This window comes from Mercenaria mercenaria, chromosome 17 (genome assembly GCF_021730395.1).
Source record: "Mercenaria mercenaria strain notata chromosome 17, MADL_Memer_1, whole genome shotgun sequence".
In the NCBI taxonomy this organism is placed as follows: domain Eukaryota; kingdom Metazoa; phylum Mollusca; class Bivalvia; order Venerida; family Veneridae; genus Mercenaria; species Mercenaria mercenaria.
Genome location: NC_069377.1, coordinates 25253036 through 25275565, shown reverse-complemented (window position 1 = coordinate 25275565; position 22530 = coordinate 25253036). Strand labels below are relative to the sequence as shown.

The 22530-nt window shown below is 36.1% G+C and overlaps 3 protein-coding genes across 4 annotated transcripts in view; 1 reads left to right on the top strand and 2 right to left on the bottom strand.

Annotated features, from left to right (window-relative positions):
* Positions 1 to 4725: 4725 nt before the first annotated feature.
* Positions 4726 to 8668, bottom strand: LOC128550163 (uncharacterized). Its single transcript, XM_053528620.1, has 3 exons — positions 7285 to 8668; positions 6258 to 6329; positions 4726 to 5640 (listed from the first exon to the last, which is right to left on the bottom strand). Exons 1-3 carry the CDS (start codon positions 7685 to 7687, stop codon positions 5375 to 5377), a joined length of 741 nt encoding a protein of 246 aa, XP_053384595.1. The 5' UTR covers positions 7688 to 8668; the 3' UTR covers positions 4726 to 5374.
* A 1047-nt stretch (positions 8669 to 9715) lies between these two features.
* The window catches only part of LOC123537502 (cysteine--tRNA ligase, cytoplasmic-like), a 141693-nt gene continuing 128878 nt past the window's right edge, over positions 9716 to 22530 (top strand). Inside the window, exons 1-2 of the mRNA XM_053529287.1 lie at positions 9716 to 9873; positions 15652 to 15746. Coding sequence (XP_053385262.1) covers positions 9858 to 9873; positions 15652 to 15746 — 111 coding nt within the window. The 5' untranslated portion in view covers positions 9716 to 9857. The remainder of the gene's footprint in view (positions 9874 to 15651; positions 15747 to 22530) is intronic.
* The window catches only part of LOC123537501 (uncharacterized), a 90052-nt gene continuing 84205 nt past the window's right edge, over positions 16684 to 22530 (bottom strand). For both annotated transcript variants that reach the window (XM_045321234.2, XM_053529288.1), the window contains exons 6-7: positions 19089 to 19270; positions 16684 to 18444 (exon numbers count right to left, since the gene is read on the bottom strand). In XM_045321234.2, the coding sequence (XP_045177169.2) occupies positions 18091 to 18444; positions 19089 to 19270 (536 nt within the window). In that variant the 3' untranslated portion in view covers positions 16684 to 18090. The remainder of the gene's footprint in view (positions 18445 to 19088; positions 19271 to 22530) is intronic.

The window sequence follows — 22530 nt, the reverse complement described above, 5'->3', positions numbered from 1 at the left end:
GCCCGTTATCATATGCTTTTGCTCGAAAATATAGGTTTGTGTTCAATATTCCTAGTCTTTCGACCAAGAAGGTAATTATTTGATAACTGGCATGCCGCGAACCATAGTTTACGAGCGTAAACATAGGTTTCTCAAACAAAACTATGATTTTCTGTCGTTATCCTATGTTCACGAGCTAGAACCTATGTTTACTGTCGTAGACCCATGTTCACAGTCGTTAATCAAAGTTCACGGTCGTTAACATAGGTTCACGTTCGTAAACTATGGTTTACGCTCGTGGACCCAGGTTTACACCCGAAAACATAGATTCACGCACATGAACTTAGGATAACGACCCGAATTCATAATTCAATCGGGAAACCTCGTTTACCGAACGTAAACCTGGGTTCATGAGCGTAAACAACGGTTTACCACCGTTATCTTATGTTTTCGCTCGAAAATGTAGATAAGTATTCCAAAACTACCGGTTTTATGTTCGAAAAACCTAGTTTAATGATCGTTATTCCTAGTTTTTCGACCGTGAACCTGGTTCGCGTAATGATTGGACAATTGGCGTGCCATAAACGTAAACTGTGGTTTATCCACATTATCATTTGTTTTCGCTAAAACAAAATAGGTTTGTATTCAATAATCCTATTTTTTCGACCAAGAAAGTAATTATTGGATAATTGGCATACCGCGAACCATAGTTAACGAACGTGAACTTACGTTTCTCAAACAATGCTATGATTTTTGGCCGTTATCCTATGTTTACGAGCTTGAACCTATGTTTAAGATCGAGACCCATGTTCACGGTCGTAAACCCAAGTTCACGGTCGTTACATAGTTCACGTTCGTAAACTAGGTTTTATTCGTGGACCAGGTTTCGCGTAATACAATGAACTACTTAAAACACAAATTAAGTTTCACGAAACTGTTATATATGGAATACACGTTACTTTTCAAAATCTATGATTTCCGTTCCTATGTACACTTGACTATGTTTAAATGAGCTCATTTACGGTAGTTTACTTTACCCTACGTTCACGTTCGTAAACTATGGTTTTTATTCGTGGACCCAGGTTTACGCCCGTAAACACAGATTCACGCACCTGATCTTAGGATAACGACCGAAATTCATAGTTCAATCGAGAAACCTCGTTTACTGGACGTAAACCTGGGTTCACGAGGGTAAACTACGGTTTACTCCCTTCGAAAATATAGGTTAGTATTCCAAAAATCTGGTTTTACGTTCGAAAAACCCAGTGTTGGCAGGTGAACCGCATCAACAAAATGAAAACAAACGAGTAAAGTGGCAAACTATCTAGCTATTCCCCATTTTTCGCGAGGGTCATGCAAATATTTAGCGGCCGTGCAATTACATTTATAGATTATGAAATATTTCGAAGATGAAGATTGATTATGACATCTGATCTATGACAGGTAAAATATTGTAGAAGTACTGGAATAAACATATTCAGAAGTTCTTGACATTTGCCAAGACTGTCGTAAGTAAGATAATTAAGAATAAATTATAAATGTACAAAAAGACATTACACATTTTCTACATTCAAGTAAATTACTTAAAAGAACATTATTCATAAAGGATCCATTTACGATTTTAATTCAGATAAGTTGAAGGCAGGTCGATTTTCGATTTAGGCAGTGCCTTATTTCACATCGTTATCTTCCAGAGGTTGAACTAATCCTACCTCGCGAAATGATAGCCTTTCGTATCAGTCACCCTTTAAGCAATGCAAATCCTTTCACAAACGATTAGTCTCTTTTTAATAGAAGCTACTACTTCACTTACCATTCTTTAATACTGAAAATTCTGTTTTTAGGGCTGCTAATTCTTGCGCTTGCGTAGACTTGAGTGCTTGCACTTCTTGTGCTTGTGTACTATTGAGCGACTGTATTGCTTATGCGTGTGAACTCTGGAGCATTTGTATTTCTTGTGCGTGTGAACTCTGGAGCATTTGTATGTCGTTTGTGTGATTTACTTTAAGAGCTTCTATTTCCTGGCGTAATGTCTGGAACTCCAACGCAATGTCTTCGCTGCTGTGAAAAACAAGTCGCTTTTGTTCTTCACAATTTACACCATGAAACGCTACCAGCACAATTATAACTTCCGCAAAGAACATTATAGAAAGCTGCTAAGCACCAGCTATTAAAACTATTTGAGTTGCCAGCAATGTGTGTTTTTGCACTAATTCACTTGTTCTATATAGATAATAGATACCTTATCTGTTTGTCCTTCTAACTTGTCACCGAAACATTCAAGCGATATCTGAAATCCATCGTCATTGACGTTGCTGCCGGTTGCAAAATTACCATTTGAAAGCCCAAACCAGTATACGGTGGGTACCTAGCCTCACGCATAGTAAAATAGAGAGGAGGCGATGAAATCGGGGCCCAGTAGGAAATAAGGAAAGTAACTAAACAAATTTACGTTACGGCAACAGTTTTTCTCAGGTGTGAACAAATTACTGCTTTGTGATCTTTAAAGTTTGATATTCAAGCTGATGGAGAATTGTTTTTAGATTTATATTTTAAAGCAAGGTGATAATATTTTTTCATGAATTAAGATAATAATGAAGAATGGTAGTAACTCCTCATGTTTCGAGCGATTCAAGTTATTTTTTGTGATATTTTATTCATAACGTCGCTATTTTCAGAAGAAACAAAAACACACACAACGCAATGCCGCGAAAATGCCTTTTTGCGTTTAACGAAAATACACAAAGTCAACAAAACTGTGAGCAAGAATGAAAGAGAACCAGCGATATCAAACTCCAGAGGCCATACATGGAAATATGGTAGGTAACCTATACCAGCTATAGCTGTACACGTTTCACTTATCACCCTCTGAGATAGGACATGGGGAGGGGTCAAGTAAGATAACTAAATCTGATATATATAATAGGGTGCTGGGTCCGACCTGATTCAACCCAAGGACCATCCAGGATTTCTAAATTGTGTCGTTGAACTTCTCTTAGATACTAGTAGTCCTTTTATTCGGTGACCACTTGGAGGCTGTCTAAAAGAGTTTTGGAATATCACCGGACCTTTGACGCTGACCCGGGCGTAACTATAGTCTTAAGGGTAAAAAGCCTGTTCCATCAGGTTAATGGTAATATGAAAAATGGAGTTCTAAAGTAAAATCCGACACTACTGCTTATGCATTTACAAATACACGTAAGCACATTTTCAAAAAAAAGTTTAATTTAAAGTGTCGTAGTTTGTCCTAACGAATCCTTCGGCGGGAACACTATAAAGGTTTCATATATGTTTAGACAAAGTCTTGAATTATTTCTTGTATCATTTAACTAAAATACCACCTCTATCGAATATTCTACAAAATCTAAGATTAATGAAAAACAGGGATATCCACGCTATGGAAAAAGGATGCTTTTATCCTATATGACGCATCGTTGAAAGAACAGATGCCGTTTATTTAATTCTGAGCGTTTCTTTATTCATATTTTCTATCGAAATAAATTTTTTTATATAAGTTTGTTATGCTAAATAAATCTTTTTGAACGATTTTTTTTCTGATTTTGTGGCTATACTTTAAAGGCAAACAAACAGTAAAGCAATTTTTCCCGTCGGAACTGCCGTGGGATAAGAAAAATACTTTCATATTTATCTAAACAACTCATTGATATACATTTAAAAATAATGTCAGCTTGATATCTGCTCACGCTTTCTATGATTAATCTATAGATGTTAATGGGATAAAATGTTTAAGAAAACGATGGTACGTTGCTATAGCAAGTCGCTTGTCACAATGCGTTGTGTACTGGGCTATATTGCAACGTTCTTGATTCTTACTTGTTTGTACATAATAACACAAATAAGCCATTGACATAAAGAAGTTGCTCATAGAATTAATCACTCCAAACTATTCAACATGACTTTTGTCAAAGCAGAACTACCTTAAGATGGTCCCCATAAGTGTTCAGTAGGAATCAAATATGCCGACGTTGCCGACCAATTGTTTTCTGCATGAAGTTATTCTGTGGATGTTGCTGAGCGTTGCTAACTGCCTCGTACAATAAAAAAGATAGAAAAGGAAGAGTAACTTTAGTCTTTGGTGACCCGTGCCTTATTACACTAAAAAACAACACACAATGTTTCGCACCACTTTAAATTCATAAACTTTTTTTTTTTTTTTTTTTAAATTTTGTTATATTACGCTAATTAGCCCTAAGATCTGACGTTACGGTATGTCTTTGTGTCAATTTGTACCATGTTCTAATACCCACGTTATATATTTGATGCCAAAATCTACCTACCTACCTACCTACCTACCCGCTAAACTGAATTGTTTTATTACCTACCTACCTATATATCTATCTGTTCGTAACAATGGCATTTGTACTTTTCTTAATTATCTTTTAACTAGACCAAAAAATGTTACTTACACAAATGCATGGTATTTAAATGAATGTATGACTATAACCGCATGTATGTATAATACTCTTGATTATGGCAAAGTAATTGTTCCTTCATTTGAGAAGGAAAATCTTAATTTGGTAAGTCACACTTAACTGAGCTACTGATATCGAAAGCTGTTGTCATTACAAGCTGGCCAATTAAACTCCGTGACCTTAGAAATAACCTCTGACGTTAAACTATTTCTTTCCTAATTGAGGCGACTCTCTGACTAAACGCGTTCCGTGGAATACTCTCTGACTAAACGCGTTCCGTGGAATACATATTACTAAACCCGAGGATGATTGATTGATTCTTTTATTTTCTCCATTTTTGAAGAACATAACATATGTACATTCAGTCGACCAGATAAACATATATCAGCAAATTTACATGTAAACAACTAAACATTATCGTCACCTTCAAATGCATAGTTAATATGTGTAAACAAACCCCATTGCGACCCTCTAATTATGCGCAATGTTCAGATTCACGCATCGAATCGTAATAGATTGACCGGGTCAATGTCTTATTGCCGTATTTACTCTACTAAAAGTGGTAACAGATTTAATTTGTTGTTGGATTTAACAATTTATGTTAAATAACTAGCGTAAATACTTACTTGACATTTTTGGCAGTATAAAACAGACATTGCAACCAAAATTTTACAAGATGATCATTATATATTTATATAGATGTGCCCTAGAAGGAACTTTTGCTATGCTTTAACTTGTAATACTCTTTATTTCGAACAAACAACACAAGCAAGTTCACGACCATTCGGGTACTCCTGGCATGGCAGAGATCCGCACTTCACTTCCGTAAAGTAAAATAGTTTGCCATTTTGGTTTGCTTCACCATGGTACACAGCTTCTGGATTAACATCGACACAAGCATAGTCACTCGCAGAATTGTGGTTCAAATGGTCCGTCATTAGATATCCGGTGTATTCCATTGTCTAACCAGGATAGCAGTTTGTCCTTCCAGGAACCATAACTGTAGTTGGTTTTGGGCTGCGGCACAGAACGCATGGCGCATCCTGATCTTGCATGTTTCGAGGAAACGGGTTAAATATGTTTAGGTATATATCAAATTCTGTTCCGGTCATATATCCACCAATGTTTTGTATACCGTCAACGTACTTTGCCCTTGTAGGATTTTTCGGAAGACAGATGTATTTTGCAGCACCACCTTCCTTATCATAAGGAGATCCAGATGTAAACCCTTTATTCAAAAAAGAAACAAATCATTTGATTGGCGATGGCAAAACATATTACTTTATGGAAGCGAAAACACGGACTGTTTTATCAATGGACAAAATGAATGTATAATTAATAAACAGCTGTTCAATAACTTTATCAGTATATGAGAAAACCTGCAATGTGTGTTTTCAAATGTACTTAGTATAATTATTATTACTGCAATCACTGAACCTAAAACTATGGTAGTCGAATAAAACCCCTCTCGTTGATTTTTGACAAAGCGGACAAAACCCCTTCCCCTAAATAAGCGAACAAAAGCTCTCACGTTGTTTGGAGCAGGTAGGACAAAGCCCAATCTACGGTAGCCCTTCTACAGCAAAGTGTGTCTGTGATGGGAGAGAGACGTGCCCAACCTGTTCAAAATCACGGGAGAGGTTTTGTCTACTTTGAAAGTTAGCAGGAGGGGATTTGTCAATCTGGGAAATTTACAGGAGTGGTTTACACATAGAATTTCAACATGGATAACAACTTATTTTTAATATTCACTTTTCATAACATGCACATTGCAGAAATATCCCAGTGTAGTTACTTGCGTATTCAAGGCATGTTGCGAGTTTTGATATATTCAGTAATTTTTACCCGTGTAAACAATATGTGTTCCATTTCCACCGCAAGTCGTTTTACCCCATCTGATGTATGTTGATCCTTGGTCTGAAATAGTAATACATAACGTTTACTTGTAAAAGAGAGTTATTTGAATATTTTATAAGTGGTTCAAAACACGTAAGCATCAGCACTGCAGATTACATAGGTTGAAATACTCAAGCATGTAGACTATAAAATGAATAAACTAACAAAAAACTTTTAAGTCATTCACCGATACAATTCAGGTCATTTTGGCGACTTTTCCGCCTTTGATTGTAGAGGAAGTGGCCATGTGCACATACGGGCATTATATCAGAAAGGAGCGGACACCTGAGCAGAACCCCCGATCATTCTGTAAGCCAGCTGGATGGCTTCCAGACATGAAAGAATTCTAGCTACACCCCAAACGGGCTTTCGAACCTCACGGCCATAGACGCCACGGCCTTTCTGAAAGGTATCAAGGTAGTCGCATTACTCTCAGTTAAACAAACACTCATGAGGTGGTCTAGCGAATGCGGCTTCCAATGGATACAAATGATTTCCGATATCCCCAAGTGTTGTACAAATCACAAATCGTACTGACGCCTTGTGTCCGCCAGATTATCTCAACATATTTCATCTTCTCCCATGGTATGGGTATAGCCTTTCGTGTTCTCTTATTCTCCCCTAAACAACACTTGTTGCACCAGTCTGCAAACCTTCTTTTTAAGAGTTCCTTAACTAGGTAACTTACCATAATGATTTTATCTAACTCTTTTAAGACTGTCTACATAACATTACTCGTCTCGGTGTCTATTGAGACGTTCAGTTTTACATCTGGACTCGCTTATGATCGGCAAACAAAAACCGATACTTGTATGGAGGATATTCGACCGTAGAAAAATAATTTCTCTGTGTGACAAGAGCGCAGTTAAAACATTTAGTAAACCATTCTTCTATTATTCATAAGTATATTAAGGCCCAGTTATCAGTGACAGTCCTGAATGACCAGACAGCATCAAAATTTTACAAGATTGCTTGCCTTGTTTAAGTGTTGTCAGTTCATTTTTCAAGCTCTTTATCTTTTGTGATTGCGTGTCGTTTAGCGCCTGTATTTCACGTTTTTGTGTAGCTTTAACTGAATCTATTTCAGCCGTTTGTGTAGACATGAGTGCTTGTATTTCTTGCGTGTGATTCCTCTTGAGCGATTCTATTGTTTGGGTGTAATTCTTCTTGAGCGACTCTACTTCTTGCGTGTAATTTGTCATAAGCAATTGTATTTCCCGAGTGTGATTCATCTGTAGAGACTGCAATTCTTGTCGTAATTTCTGGAACTCTTGGGCTATGTCATCACCGCTGTGTAGGATCAATCTCTTCTCCTCTTCTCCACCATAACAAGAGCATATATAAAATGTAAATATAAACAACACTTCCGGAATATACATAATCCACTCTTCACAAAATTGCTTTATTAGATACTATAGTTTTAACATTTGCTGTATTACATCAGACAGAGTTCTTTCTTATCTTTCTTGACCTTGTTTTAAAAGCATTTATAAACTTGCACGTAATGAATTGTATGAATTTGTCCTATTTGGATCTCGGATCGAGTCCATTTAATGTTTATGTATAGAAGAGTTTGGCTTAAGCCGGTGCGACAGGCCGTGAGGGGTGCTGCTCATTTCATTACCTCCTATGAACCGGCTCAAGCAATTGTTCGAGCTAATTAACAATGTTACCAGCTATCTGATTCTTTTCCATGTAATTTTGCTGTTCGGAAGATATAAATATGCACGCACATTTATGTGGCAGTTTCGTTTGAGACTGTATCTGCTCTTTATCCCCATGGTCGGTTGTAAAACTCTTGGCTTATAACGTCCTTTGTTAAAGTTATTAGCCAACAAAAGATCACATCGTCTGCGTATAAAGTAAATATGTCAGACACAAAACAATTATAAGCTTGAAGTATTCTAAGAGAAAATTAAATAGAACTAAATTGTTACACATCCGCAGCAGCATTTTCGTAAAGTTGTGTCCGTCCTGATTATCGCATGACATATCCCGCATGAAATAGGCATTCATTTAGACGCAATCTCATACTGTCAACATATGTTTCTCTATGCGTCATTTCGTTCCGCTGCTGTTTTGACTAGATTCCATGATCAGACGTTTTACAAGTTCCGGCGAAAATACAGTTCCCTTGCACACATACGGATATCAACACCTATTTAAGTGATTACTTTTTATTGAATCATGAAGGCCGTTTATGTAGGGGAGGAAGAGACAAGGGCCAAGGACAATGCCTTATGGAAATCGGCCCAGCTTAGACAGGTAGTATATCTGGAGTTAAGCCATCTACGTCAACTCTCCAAATGCGGTGCTTTGAGAATCATTTAATCTACTGTGAACGTGAACTCAAAGTTCTTCAGGTTTATCCATTTTGTACCATTTTCAAGTTTGTAAAAGAGTTTCTTATCTATGTTTAGTTTGAAAGCCATGCTGGTGATAGCTTAGCAGGTTTTGAAGGGTAAAAAAATCATAACAAAGACCTAAATAAAAGGTGTCGAAATGACTGATTTTTGTAGTATTACATAGCATCAGTCTTGAAGAAATAAATACATGTGTATTTGTATTCCTTCTTGCGGCAGTTATAATTGGTTTCATTTTAAACAATTAAAAAATGTTGCAAATTATTTCATAATAAATAACTACATATCGTGTTTTTCGTAATCCGACAATGATTTGATACAGTTTCTTCTAAATGGTTTAAAAATCAAACTGCTTTGGACGAATAGTCCCTTCTGAAACTGATTTAAGAAAGAGTTAATAAGTAAGTTAATAAAAAGAATTTCATCAGCATGTTTTAGATAATGCTTAATGGCAATTTTAAACAAGGTTATTTCTTTAAAAAGGTATGAATTCTCCGTTAATCTTCACTAACAGATGACGCGCTCCCTGTCCATAGTACCCGTAAGAGGTGTGAGCTAGTATTAAAAGATAGATAAAATGGGATTTCTAGTTTCATTTGCAAAATTTTTAGTTACTAAATTGATTCATCTAGAGGAGTCGTCCATATGGGAGACCGGTAGACCGGTGGAGATTAACAAGACATTTAGATCCACACAATCTATTGCTTTTGGAAGTTTGCTTATTTCTGTCAGCTTTTAGGCTGTCAAGGTTAATCACTACCAAATCATGCAAATCGAGTTAACACCCCTTTTTACTTTTCCTTTTCTTTAGTAGAGATGATTCTTGATGGCAACAGAAGTCTCTAAAAATGTGATATCGTAGAAAAACGTCGAAATAACGATATCAAATAAATAGGTTCTAGATACATAGGGTATATAAATTAAAAAAGTATATATTAATTTGATTTAGTGGTGTTCAATCTTAAGAGCATCCATCTAAATATTTAGACAATTTTTGCCTCTGTATTCTAAATTCACAGTTTATCATGTGAATAAACACCGGCAATAGTAAAGGGACGTTACTCTGAATAACTTTCACAATATTTCGTCATTGGTGAGTTGGATTTTTGCACTGTAAACAGTGATTTCTGAGACGTCAAGGGATATACTGCTGTTTACGAGTAGGACTTAAAATAATTTAACTGAAATGGCAGAGACTACAGGTAAATTATTCTTACTTTTCTCAGAATACACCACCGGCATCGGCAAATTTGTGTCTGTTTCAGTGTTTGGTGACGTTGACTGAGTGTTGGGCAAATTGGTTTTACATTTGCGGCAGTGATCCTAGTAGAAACAGGTGATTTGAACTGCTGGGTCTTACTGTACTTGCTGCCGACAACGTCATAAACATCGTCAGTTTGCTTTGCTTTTGAGCCATTTTAATTTTGAGCGAACAGCAGACTGGTGCTACTGGTACAAGCAGCGGGCAGCGATAAAAACAACTGTTACAAAGTGTTAATCAATCAAAGTATCGGACTGGGTATTAAATTTGTGAAATGAGAATAGACGCAAATATAGAAAATCGGTGACACAGTCATGCATATTTATAATTATGAAACTGAAAGTACATTTTCAGAAAATCGCTCTTTGTAAACAAATTTATATAGCCTGATTTATATTTTCAAGAAATTGCGTCCACTGTGATGCACAGAATTAATTTTTACGGGTCATTTCTCAGAAAAGTGCAACTATGACGCAGGATTTGTGCGTCAGGGAAAACCCTGTTGCAGAAAACGCTAATTTGACGCTGGCATTCTTTTGACTTTCCGGCACTACCGGTATTATCAGGTTATGTCAATGAGCCAGTTGGTTTCAGGGCGTATGCCGTTTCTCCAAAAATGACAAACATCAGGCTAGGTAGTCCAGATAAATTGGCATTACGGTGCATAGTTCTGGCTACCATAACTTAACTGACGCTGTTTTTATTTTCTGATGGTGGCGTCCATTAAGTTATGGCGAAACCCCATTTGGTTAATTAACCAGTATCAAACCGCAACATCTCGCACAGTCTTTCATGAGAAACCAATTACGTCATGCAACAGTTCAACGCCTGTGGTTATACTGCACTGTATTACATGTCAGCCATTACACTCTTGTTACTGTTATCAATCATGTGACATGAAACGGAGCCCTGTAAAATGTGTGTAAACTTTAGGGTGCGTTGTTTAAATCAGTGACAAACTCGTCTTTTAACGTTTATTCATATAAACATCAATTGAATGGAAGGAAAAAAACAGATATTCTTTCAAGGTAAAGTCTGCAAGAAGAGAGGCTTAAAAAGGTCGTAGTCTTTACTACAGAGCCCAAAATCATCCTACAGGTATCCTAGAGGTATCTTAAACTTTCACTAATATTTTTGTTTTTTAATAGATAAAATGCGATTTAAAATCACAGCATAGAATCAACGCGGAAGGTTTGCCACTGAAAAGATCTTTCCTATGTTGTGCATGGAGAGATATTGACCAAAAATTATCACAATATCGTGACTTGTGTACAATTAGTTGGACTACAGGCTAGGCATTCGTTTTTTGCATTGCCAGAATAAGCCATGTGCGTCTTACGAGATAGGCGAAGCAACCAATCATATACAATCATACCTTTGGGCACATATTGCTCTGCATTGTGATGCTCCTTTTTTTATGTAATAGTTATATTTAATATTTTATCATCTTTAAGTCATAACTAGAACTTACTTTTAGCTTGACTATTTAAAGAATAGTCAAGCTATTCTACTCACCTTGGCGTCGATGTCACACCTTGGTTAAAGTTTGTATGAGGCCTAAAAAAATAGTCTTGTTTCTGGTCACAGGCTTAAAAAAATATAGGTCAGTAGGTCGGAACGAAATACTGGAAAAAACAATAACTTCCTTACTTACGACATTTATTTGATTTTTCACGCCTGTGGGTTTAATCAGCTCGTAGTTAAAAAAAATGATCCTGTTACGATTCTGACTGTTCAATAATATAATCATGATTGTGATGTGTACATATTTAACTAATTTAGTGTTTAAGCTTAAAAATGATACAAAAAAACATTAAAATTGATTTTAATATAGACTGTCGCATCTTTATTTTAAAATAACAGGTCGTCCAATTTAAGATCACCTAGAAAATTTTCAATCTGTGTAAAAAGCCGATAAATTTTAACAAGTGCAGGCTTAAACCTCCTTCAACATGATCTTATGCATCAGTCATAATTATGTTTTAACTTACTTCTTGATTTTATTATAAATTACTTCAAAATTTATTTCAAATAAGGCCAATTTCAGTAAATGAATTGCCTGGGCTGTGGATGAAAACTTGATTCCTTGCACAGTCCTGTCATACAAAATATTGTCAAAAGATCGCTAATATTATCTCAGGGGTCACGCAAGGGAGCGACTTGAGCGAAGAAGTCACTTTGAAGTTTCTATGCCCCATACTTCACTTTGAAATCAACTTCCAACCAACAACAAAGCGAATACACGATGTCATGTCAACTTGTTCCTGAAGCGTTAACTCTGTCCACTTGACTGTCAAAAAAATTCTAATGTGTAAGTGCTCTGCAGTGTTTCTCGATAAGCCTGTAATTAAAAAACAAGGTAACGAATCTCGTTGTTTATAGTGTGTGTACATGAAACACAATTATCTTATGGATTGGATCTGAAGTACATGAATTAGGTAGTAGAATGTAGGTAAAACAAATAAACAAAAAAAATCCTAGCCAACAATCAAGAGGCCACATTTTCAACCTGATGATACATGAAACCTTGTCAAGATGTTTCATCATCATGTTTGTCTTTATAAAATATAGGTTAGGTCTGAACTGGATAATTTGGTGTTAGAAACCAGGTCACTAGGTCAAATCATAAGAACAGTGTTGTTAGTACCCTAGATCCCAAATTTTCTACCTTATGTTCATGGAACTAAGTCAGTATTTTTATGCCGACAATGGTAAAGACATAAGAGGCACAAAATTAATGGTAGTTTTTTTGGACTGAAATTTTTCAAATAGAGCTTTTGTTATCACCCTTTCATTCGGGTCTATGTCACAAAAGTTGATGTTTGCATGTAAGCAGATTTCTCAGGCCAAATGCTTTCAAACTTCACACACGTCTTTGGTGTCATAAGATGACCTTCCAGGACAAGTTACATAACTCTAGCTTTTATTTTGTTAAATTTATGCCCCTTTTTTAGCTTGACTATTCGAAGAAATAAATAAAGCTATCTTACTCACCACGGTGTTGGCATCACATCTTGGTTAATTTTTTCATGACTTGTGGCTTTGAAACTATGAACATTTGTTTATCATCATGATTTCCATCTGTAGACAAGAGAACATAACTCTGTCAACTATTTTGGCTGAATTATGGTCGTTTTAGACTTGGAAATCAGTTAAGTTTTTCATACAAGTCCATATTTTGCCAAACCTATTTGCCATATGGCTTTGAAACTTTGACCACTTGCTTACCACCATAGTCTGCATATGTAGGCAAGAGTACATAACTAGGACAAGGACTTTAGGTCAGTTATGGCTGTTGATATAGAAATTAGTTAAGTTTTGCATACCATTTCATGTCATAACTGTTTGATATATGGCCTTGAGTTTAAAACTTTGAACACTTACTTAACATCATGGTCACACATTGCCATATAGTGCCACACCTATCCAAATCCACAAATACAGGTACATTTTAATATATGAGCCGTGCCATGAGAAAACCAACATAGTGGGTGTGCGACCAGCATGGATCCAGACCAGCCTGCGCATCCGCGCAGTCTGGTCAGGCTCCATGCTGTTCGCTTTTAAAGCCTATTGGAATTGGAGAAACTGTTAGCGAACAGCATGGATCCTGACCAGACTGCGCGGATGCGCAGGCTGGTCTGGATCCATGCTGGTCGCACACCCACTATGTTGGTTTTCTCATGGCACGGCTCATATTTTTATTCTTTTGTCTGAAAATCTTTGGTAATATTTCGACCCCATACTTCCATCAATTTTGCGAATAGTCGAGCGCCCTGTCAACAGACAGGTTAAAGTTTTGCATGTAAGCAGGGTTTTCAGAAACTCATTGGCTTTTCAACTTCAGACGTATCTTCAGTATCATGAGATGACCTCACAGGGCAAGTTACATAACTCTAGCTTTTATTTCATTAAAATTATGCCCCTTTTTAAACATAGAAATTTTATGACGTCTTTGCATGTAAACATGTATCTCAAGAATTACTTGACTAAATGTTTTCAGATTCTCAACTCGTTTTTTGCATTGATCATGGGATGACCTCACTTGGCAAATTTCATAACTCTGGCTTACTTTTAAGAAAAATTATACTCCTTTTTCAATTAGGAAAACATTGCTAATTTAGTAAAGCTTGTGTTAGAAACTAGTATTAAATGCAAGGGCTTCAGATAGTCAAGTGCACTGTCATTAGACAGCTCTTGTTTCTTGAGTTATGCTCCTGTTTTTTACTTCAAAGGATTACTACATTAGTCCCTTGTATACTCACCTCCTCTTACAATTTCTGTGATGTTCAAATGAAACTTCAACCCGGTATTCATCATGAACATCAAGAGGACATGCACATATTCTTTGCAGTTTTATGTCTGATTATTTTTTCTCGAGTTAGCCAAGTTTCTACTTAATTATGGCCCCGGCATCTACTGATGCGGGAGGCATATAGTGATTGTCCTGTTCGTCCGTCCGTACGAGGTTAACCAAATGGGATCGTTCCGTCTAGCATCAGTACCCCTTACTAGAATGACTTGATACTAATGCAGATGTAATCTGTGACCATTCCTCATCTTCAGACATCAACCTGACCTCATTTTGGACTTAGGTTGCTTTATATGGGCCTTGTCTTGGTTAACCAAATGGGACCTTTTCATCTAGCATCAATACCGCTTACAAGAATGAATTGATACTTATACAGATGTAACCTGTGACCATTCCTCATCTTCAAACATCTCCTGACCTCAATTTGACCGTGACCTTGACTTTGTTTTGGACTTAGATTGCTTTATATGGCTATCTCTTGGTTAACCAAATGGGACCGTTTCGTCTAGCATCAATACCGCTTACAAGAATGAATTGATACTAATACAGATGTAACCTGTGGCCAGTCCTCATCTTCAAACATCACCTGACCACAGTTTGACCTTGACCTCGTTTTGGACTTAGGTTGCTTTGTATTGACAAGGATGCCACCGGGGGCATCAAGCGTTTATTGAATGCAGCTCCTTGTATTATTATCTAGCATTGTCAGATGGCACATGTAACACATTGTTGACATCATTCCAGTTCTTTATGAAAATTAGATAAAGTATGAAACTGGATCATCTCATGAAAAAAACTAGGTCACTTGTCAGAATGTTTGTCTTGATTGATGATTGTTCAGTTTTTAATTTGTAAAAAGACACACGTCTGCTAGCTGGTTGTGCTGGTTTCAATATCTCTCATGTGAGTGATCTAGGATCACCATAGCCCTCCTGTTGATTTTATTACTTGGAATTATAGGTTAATGGTTGGGAATAATCATCAGTCAGCCATTGTCAACAGTTAACTGATACATCTCCTCCAAAACTGTTATTCTGAATTACACAAAACTTGGTTTGTGGCATCCTGACAATGTCCTCAGATGGTTCAGCAGAGATGGTTTCTTCCACTGAAGAACGAGTGCATATTTCCCGATGCAAAGATAATAACCTTTTTATTACATACGCATCTACACGTATAGATATTATTTAAATATCATAAATATGTTCAATAGCCTGAATACGATTGACAATACTGAACTAAACAGGAAAAAATAGTGCAACAACACACACTGAATTACGTCACGCACCCGATAGGAAATTCAGGCGTCAGTGTATGGAAAAATATTGACGTTTCCGGTACCAGTGTAACTTAACGGGGAATAAAAACGAGTATGTAATAAGGTGTGTTAACTGTTTTTTGTTTCAGGGAAGGTGAAGAGGTCACAGCCTGCCTGGTCCCCACCTGAGCCGAAGAGGGAACCAGCGAAGCTCAAGCTGTACAACAGCCTCACAAGACAAAAGGTAAGAATTTCATTAAACCTGGATTATTTAAGGGCACTTCTATGGTTGAGTGGTTAGAGTTGCACACTTCGAATCACCTACATGTACCCCCACTGCTGTAGGTGCGAAATCTGGCAATGGGTGTAGAATTATTTTGTGTTCGAAAGTTATCCCGCCATCTAACGGAATGTCAATAAGGGTTCTGTTGATGATCCAAATGTCAAATAATGCCAGGCAGGGCATGAGGGGTTTTCCTCACATCAGGTTTTACACATCATGTAAATGTTGGAAAGTTGCTGCGTAACATTTGTCTGTTACAATAACTGATGAGACATTGTTGTCACTCTATGGGAGCAAGCAGTCCTATCTTATTTAATATCAGTCACATGAGCAATTTTTAAACTGTGGGTTCTTTTTTTCTTCACACAGTGGCAGGGTTTTCCTTAGCACATCTTTTTAGGAGTGTAGAACATAATTCATTACCTCAGCCAAAAAAAGTGGATAGGTACTTCTTTATGTGAATGCTGCATATCCACTCTTCGTGCTGATGTGACAAATTATGTTCTATTTCAAAAATTCAAATAAAAATTCTGAAAACTGTTATTTTGATATCGATTTTGTTACAGAAAGGAAATCTTAAGTTTGCTGATAAAATTGAAAAAAAAAATTGGGACATTATCACTACCTTTTAACCCTTACCCTGCTAAATTTCTATAATGAACTTGTCCATCTTTCAATTTGGAGCGTACCATTAACTGATAAAAGGATGAAGGGATGTGCAGGCTGATCATGATCTTCACTGGTCGCAAAAGAGGCAGAATCAAGCGTGTCCAGCATGATAAGGGTTAAAGGAAATATTTGATACTTCAGTGTCAAGGGAGGTAACAAAAACCATTTGCTGTAAACAAATATTGTAGGGATTCTCTCTCTTAGATCTTGCAGTAAAGGAAAATTGAGATTCTCTGTTTTAAATATTTTATTCAAGAAACACATGTCGGTACACAAATAATAAAAAAGATGTACTGTGTAGCACAAGATTAGATATCACATTTTGTGGAAGTGGCAGTTGATCAACATATATTCTTCTCATGTATAATCTCATGTATAATTCTCATAAATGTATTCACATATATTCTCAATTTTACAAACATTATTTTGTACACATGTACATAAACATGTATTCCTCTCACATATAATTCTCTTTACTGTGTACACATATATCCCAGTTATACATTTCACATACACTATTCTCATCAAAGTACATACATTATAATTATATTCTTCATCCACATACAATTTGAACTTTATACATACACACGTAAGTGCAAATGTGGCGGTAACAAAAATAAAAGACACTTATCTACACAAAGGGTGCACACATTCTGTTTTACAGGCATGCAGAAACATCTTTCTGTACACTTTTTATACTTGACATCGTCTGTATACTCCGAACTATTATAGTAATACAAAAGTCAGTTAAGAAGATGGTTTTTAACTTGTGACTCATATGAAATAAAGGAGATACAACCGTTTACAGCAAACGTCACAATGTTGTAGTGAATGTCTCATTTATTTCACAAATATTAGTATACATTTTTCTGTTTTGTTTCTTGCACACGTTATGCTATGGTCTGGACAGGGTTGAACATTTGTTAAACCATAGTCTCGAACCATGATTGCAAGTTCGATCATCCATAGGTCAAACATGCCATGGTCTGTAACCATGGTTACCATTAACTTAAATTTGATCATTTATAGGTCAACTGTGCCATAGTATTGAGCCATGGTTGCTGTTAACTTAAATTTGATACTCCATAGGCCAACTGTGCCATGTTCTCAAACCATGGTTGTAGCTAATGTGAAATTGTTCATCCTTAGTTCAGCAAGCTTTTCACGTGAAGTCAGCCTTAATTTGGTTGACATTACAGTTCATATGACTAGAATATACTCGGGACAGTTATTACATGGTCATATCTTCATACAGAATTTCCTGTGTCATAAACTTAAATGACATAGCACTGGAATTATTATCCTCATCATTGTAAGCACCATAATTATGTAATCTTTTAACAATCTTTCTCCAGTCATTGAGGAATTGTTTTTGTTTTGAGGTACATTCCACTGAAGCCTATGGTCCCTGCCTGTATTGTTTTATTAACAAATAAGAGTGTGGTGTTTAAACAACACTTCTTATTAGCTCTGGCAAATAATGGCACTATAAGTAATTTTTATGGCATTAATTTAAGTGGTTGGATTTTTATACCCACATCCTGTATCAATGAATATACAGTACCTTCTCAAAAACTTCAGTCACTCCTATCACTTTAAATAATCTCCAAACTCTTTTTATTAGTCTACAGTATTCCTATCTTTGAATCACGTATTTTAAGCATATAAAGTTAGACACTGATACTAAAACTAATGTGAATAGGTGTTTGTTTAAATTAACACTTCTAGACGATGAATTTGAGTCAAAAGCCTCTATAGCGTAGTTTTCAGAATTAATATTTTTATACTTTTCCTCTTCTATAGCTGTAATATAAGTTGGAGGTGGTCGTGCAGGGTTGTGATGTTGCGGATTTTCTGTTGTCTTGCGTTGTTTAACATTCGATATTGTACACAATAGGTTTTTTGGGTCTTGTAGATATATATGTATTCCGAAGACTTGAAACTTTTCGTAGAACATACACGGTGGTAGCATACTGGATTTATAAAGGAACTGAAAGACAAAGAAGTGGTTTTGTCAGATATATAAAACAATTGAAGACAGACTGAAACTAGTAATACTCTAAAAAGTCTTGATTGTTTTCTCCTGTAATTAAAACTGCAGATAAGTTTTAAAAGTCACTGCAATACAGACTTAAGGTCAGCAGTTTCCAGTTCTGAGATATTAGAGAGGTTGCATTTTCATATTTGTTCAAATATGTGAGTATGTGTAATAGATTTCTATACATATTGTGTATGTATTGAATTTATTACACATACACACATACCCGTAGGATACTAAAAAATGTCTGTTATAATGTCTTTTATGAATTTATTCTTGTTGCTCACTACACTACAAAACATGCAGTAAACGTCATCAGTATAATATGTCTATGGATTTGTCATCCATTGAATAGGCATATGCATGAGGCAAGTATTAAATGAAAACTTCCATTTATGACCACCAAAAGCCACAAAATATACTGCAAGAATTGCACTTTGTCAAGAAAAGAACAGTGGAATTGATTGCTGACCAAAAATTTGGATCAGTTGCCAAAAAAGTGCAGAGTCTTAATAACTAGCAATTGTGAAAGTTTATGTTACTTTTGATTGCACCCATGATGTTGTATGAAGGTTGAAATTTTTAGCCATACTTACTGGGTACGTTTCTGGTATTAAATGAAACCATCCAGTGCCACCCTTTGAGTACAAGTTGTTTGGTCGCCCCTGGAACACCCATCCAAAGGCACCGAGGTTTCCCTCCATGTCGTACATCAAGAACAGGGGATAGATTTTCTCGCAGGGCAAGTTTTGTGACAGGTTCATAAAGTAATGGGTTCCTGTAAATATACCAAACAATACTGATAACAAAATATTGGAACCCTATGCAATATACAGAAATCTTCACGAGATGTTCACAGAATATATATATATATTCATAAGAACTCTTTATAAGTACTTTAGTGGACATGATTGCTCTTGTAACAACAGAGTTACTGCCCTTGAATCTGTTTAAAAAAAAAAGTAAAAAAAGAGAGAGAGATTTATTTCTCACAGTTACTGTAGAGACCAGTCTCTTGTTTCATGTAAACACACAGAGAATATAATTATGTAGCTCTGTGTTAGATAATGCACAAGTTGCTGAAATAACACCATGTTTGGTTAAAAGAATCTATATGTGTTCAGGCAAGTCACGTTGGGCTGTCATGGCCATCTTGTAATTGTTTGCAGCTGTGATCTCGGCTTCTGATGATTACAAGTGACTATGTTACCTGTCTACTTATTGAAAAAAAAATCATTTGATCTGTTTACCAGTACACACAGCAATTTAAAACAAAAACATCATGTATAAGGCATGAAATAGGCGGCCATTCAGATTGCTTACAGTTTCTATGTTCTAAAGAAGTGTTTGTCCGACTGTAATGTTATCATATAAACTTATGTCTTTTATTTGTTCAAGACCTACCAATTAACCCATTAGGAAGAGTGTATGACTACTAATGTACCAGTCAAAATGTTTGCAGAAGACATACTGATTCATGAGGGGAAGTTGTCAGTACTGTAGTTACAGGTAAATAGTCTTTCATCCTCAGCTCATTCATGTGCAGAAGTTGTCAGTAGTTACAGAGGACAAGTCATTCATCTTCCACTCATTCATGTGAAGAAGTTACATGTATCAATAGTTACAAAGGACAAGTCATTTATTCTCAACGGAATTATGTGAGGAAGTTACACAGAGGACAAGAAATTCATCTTCCACTGATTCTTGTGGGGAAGTTACACATATCGATAGTTACAGAGGACAAGTCATTCATCCTCCACTGATTCATGTGGGGAAATTATCAGTAGTTAGAATACTAGCAAATACTGATTTGACAACAAAATTTGTTTTATTTCAAAATTGCATTCACTCTGTAAAAAAAAACATGATACCAAGACGCATGTTTGCTATGAAAATGTTTTTAAAATCCCATTAAGTTTCAATAAAATAAAGTATTAAAATCCTGTTCAATTTCTGTAAAATAAACCATTAAAGTCCCATAAAATTTCAATAAAGTTCAGGTTATTGAAGTGATTTTGAAAATTTTTCTACAAACAGATGGATTTTCAGTCCACAGCCTGGCGGTTAAGATAGTTGACTTCAGATCACCCGCCCTGACCGCTGTTTGAGTTTGAAACCATGCTTTGGATGTGGTCAATACTTTCATGTGAGGAAGCCATCAAGTTGGCTTATGGAAGGTTTCTATCCGGGTGCCTGCCTGCACCTGAAATAATGTCCGTAGGGGGCACCTGGTGTTCTTGTACCATCAAAAGTCAGAAGGTCACCGTATGACCTAAATTGTGCAAGTCTAAATTAAAATCAAAACACAACAACTGAATTTTAATCAGTCATTGCAAATAATCAACTTTTGTATTATATGACACAGCAGCTTTAAAAGCATAAAAAAATTACTTATTATCTTCTCACTGTGAAAACATCTGCCAGAAAGTTACTTTCTAATTATTACATCCATATCAACATTGTTAGCCAGTCTCACAGACCTTGTATAAACAGTTTGTAACTCTTCAATTGCTTTTGTAAACAACCGTTCCTGTTTTTACTCCCCTAAGACTGGAGTTACCATTTTCCGCTGCATTTTTTTAGTTAATCGTTAAAATTGGTAGCAAAAATACAATCTTTGATATGTTTCACAAGATGTCTCCCAAAGTTAAGGAATTTTTTTTTTCTGTGACCCTTGAGGTGTAAAACGGAATGTTTATGTTATTTAAGTGTCTGTAGATGAAATCAAATAATTGTACACATGTTGAAGAAATCTGAGAGAAACAAAGGTTAATTTACCTTATCCCCTGAGATAGTAATACGACTGAAAAATTAAATGGAACAGGAAAGACACTTGCAAATGCACAACCCTACTAACCCTACTAATATTTTTTCAGGTTTGACAGAATATATTGTACAAATGAGCTCAGTATTTTATTTTAAAGACTTCCTGGGCTGAAATTTTTCTCTTCTTAAAGTTATTCCTTCTACCCCTAATTTTGATAAAAAATGCTGCCTCCCCCCCCCCCCCCCCCCCACACACACACACAACCCACACACTAAAGCTGTAATAATAGGCACGTAGTAGTATTTGAAACACAAGGTTGTGTGCTTTTTGAACCATTTTCTTCTCAAATTAAACAGTTTTACAAAAATACCTCTATTATGTTGGTGTGACTCAAATTCCCCCAAATTTAATCATTACACTAATGGATCTGTCATTTGTTAAAATTCCAACACCTGTCTTTCTCCAAAGTGGAAAAAACACAATGGATTGCTTCAGGCTCTGAACCTTATTTCAATTTTTGCAATGTCTGGCTTGACCAGTCATTGAAAGCAGCTGTATGTTGATCCATCAAATATTTTAGAAAATTTGGTCTTGTCATGAAAATTGGTCTCTCTCTGTTACAAATAAATTATATTTGAAGTTTTAATATTCTGCATTTAATTAAAGTTCTTTTTAAGATATACAAATGTTTAGGGAAAAGAAATGCTAGGCCACAGGTGATGTAGAGAATTTTCTTATTCATTTTTGAGAAACTGACCATTGTGTGGTCAAGCAAAAGGCATGTTATTCAACGTAATTACATGGTAACATCAGCATCAGAGCTGATGAAGCAGGTATAATTGGAAGTAATGATAGTGTTACTGTTAAGCATTTACCTGAACACACCATACCTGAATAGGCAGGTAATTTGTAACCACTGAGCCTAATTGGTGTAATTGGTAGGCGCTGTAAGTCCTAATTGCGAATAATTTGATCTAATGGCAGGTGTTAAGTTGAAGGTTATGGTCAGTTGTGGTCCATGAGGTAGAGTTTGTTGAGAGTTCAGTGAGACAGTTTGTTTGATTGTTTGTTTAATGTTTTTTTGTATTTTTTTTTTAAAGTCACAATGCAATGTCATATTGCAATGTTTGAGAAGAACCTGTGGTACCCAACCTTCAGATATTATTTTAGGTGCAGGCATCACCTTGACATAGATAAAAAAAAAGTGACCTTCTGCAAGTCTCCGCTTACTTACTTAATTGCTCCGCTACATAGTCCGCTTAGACCATAAA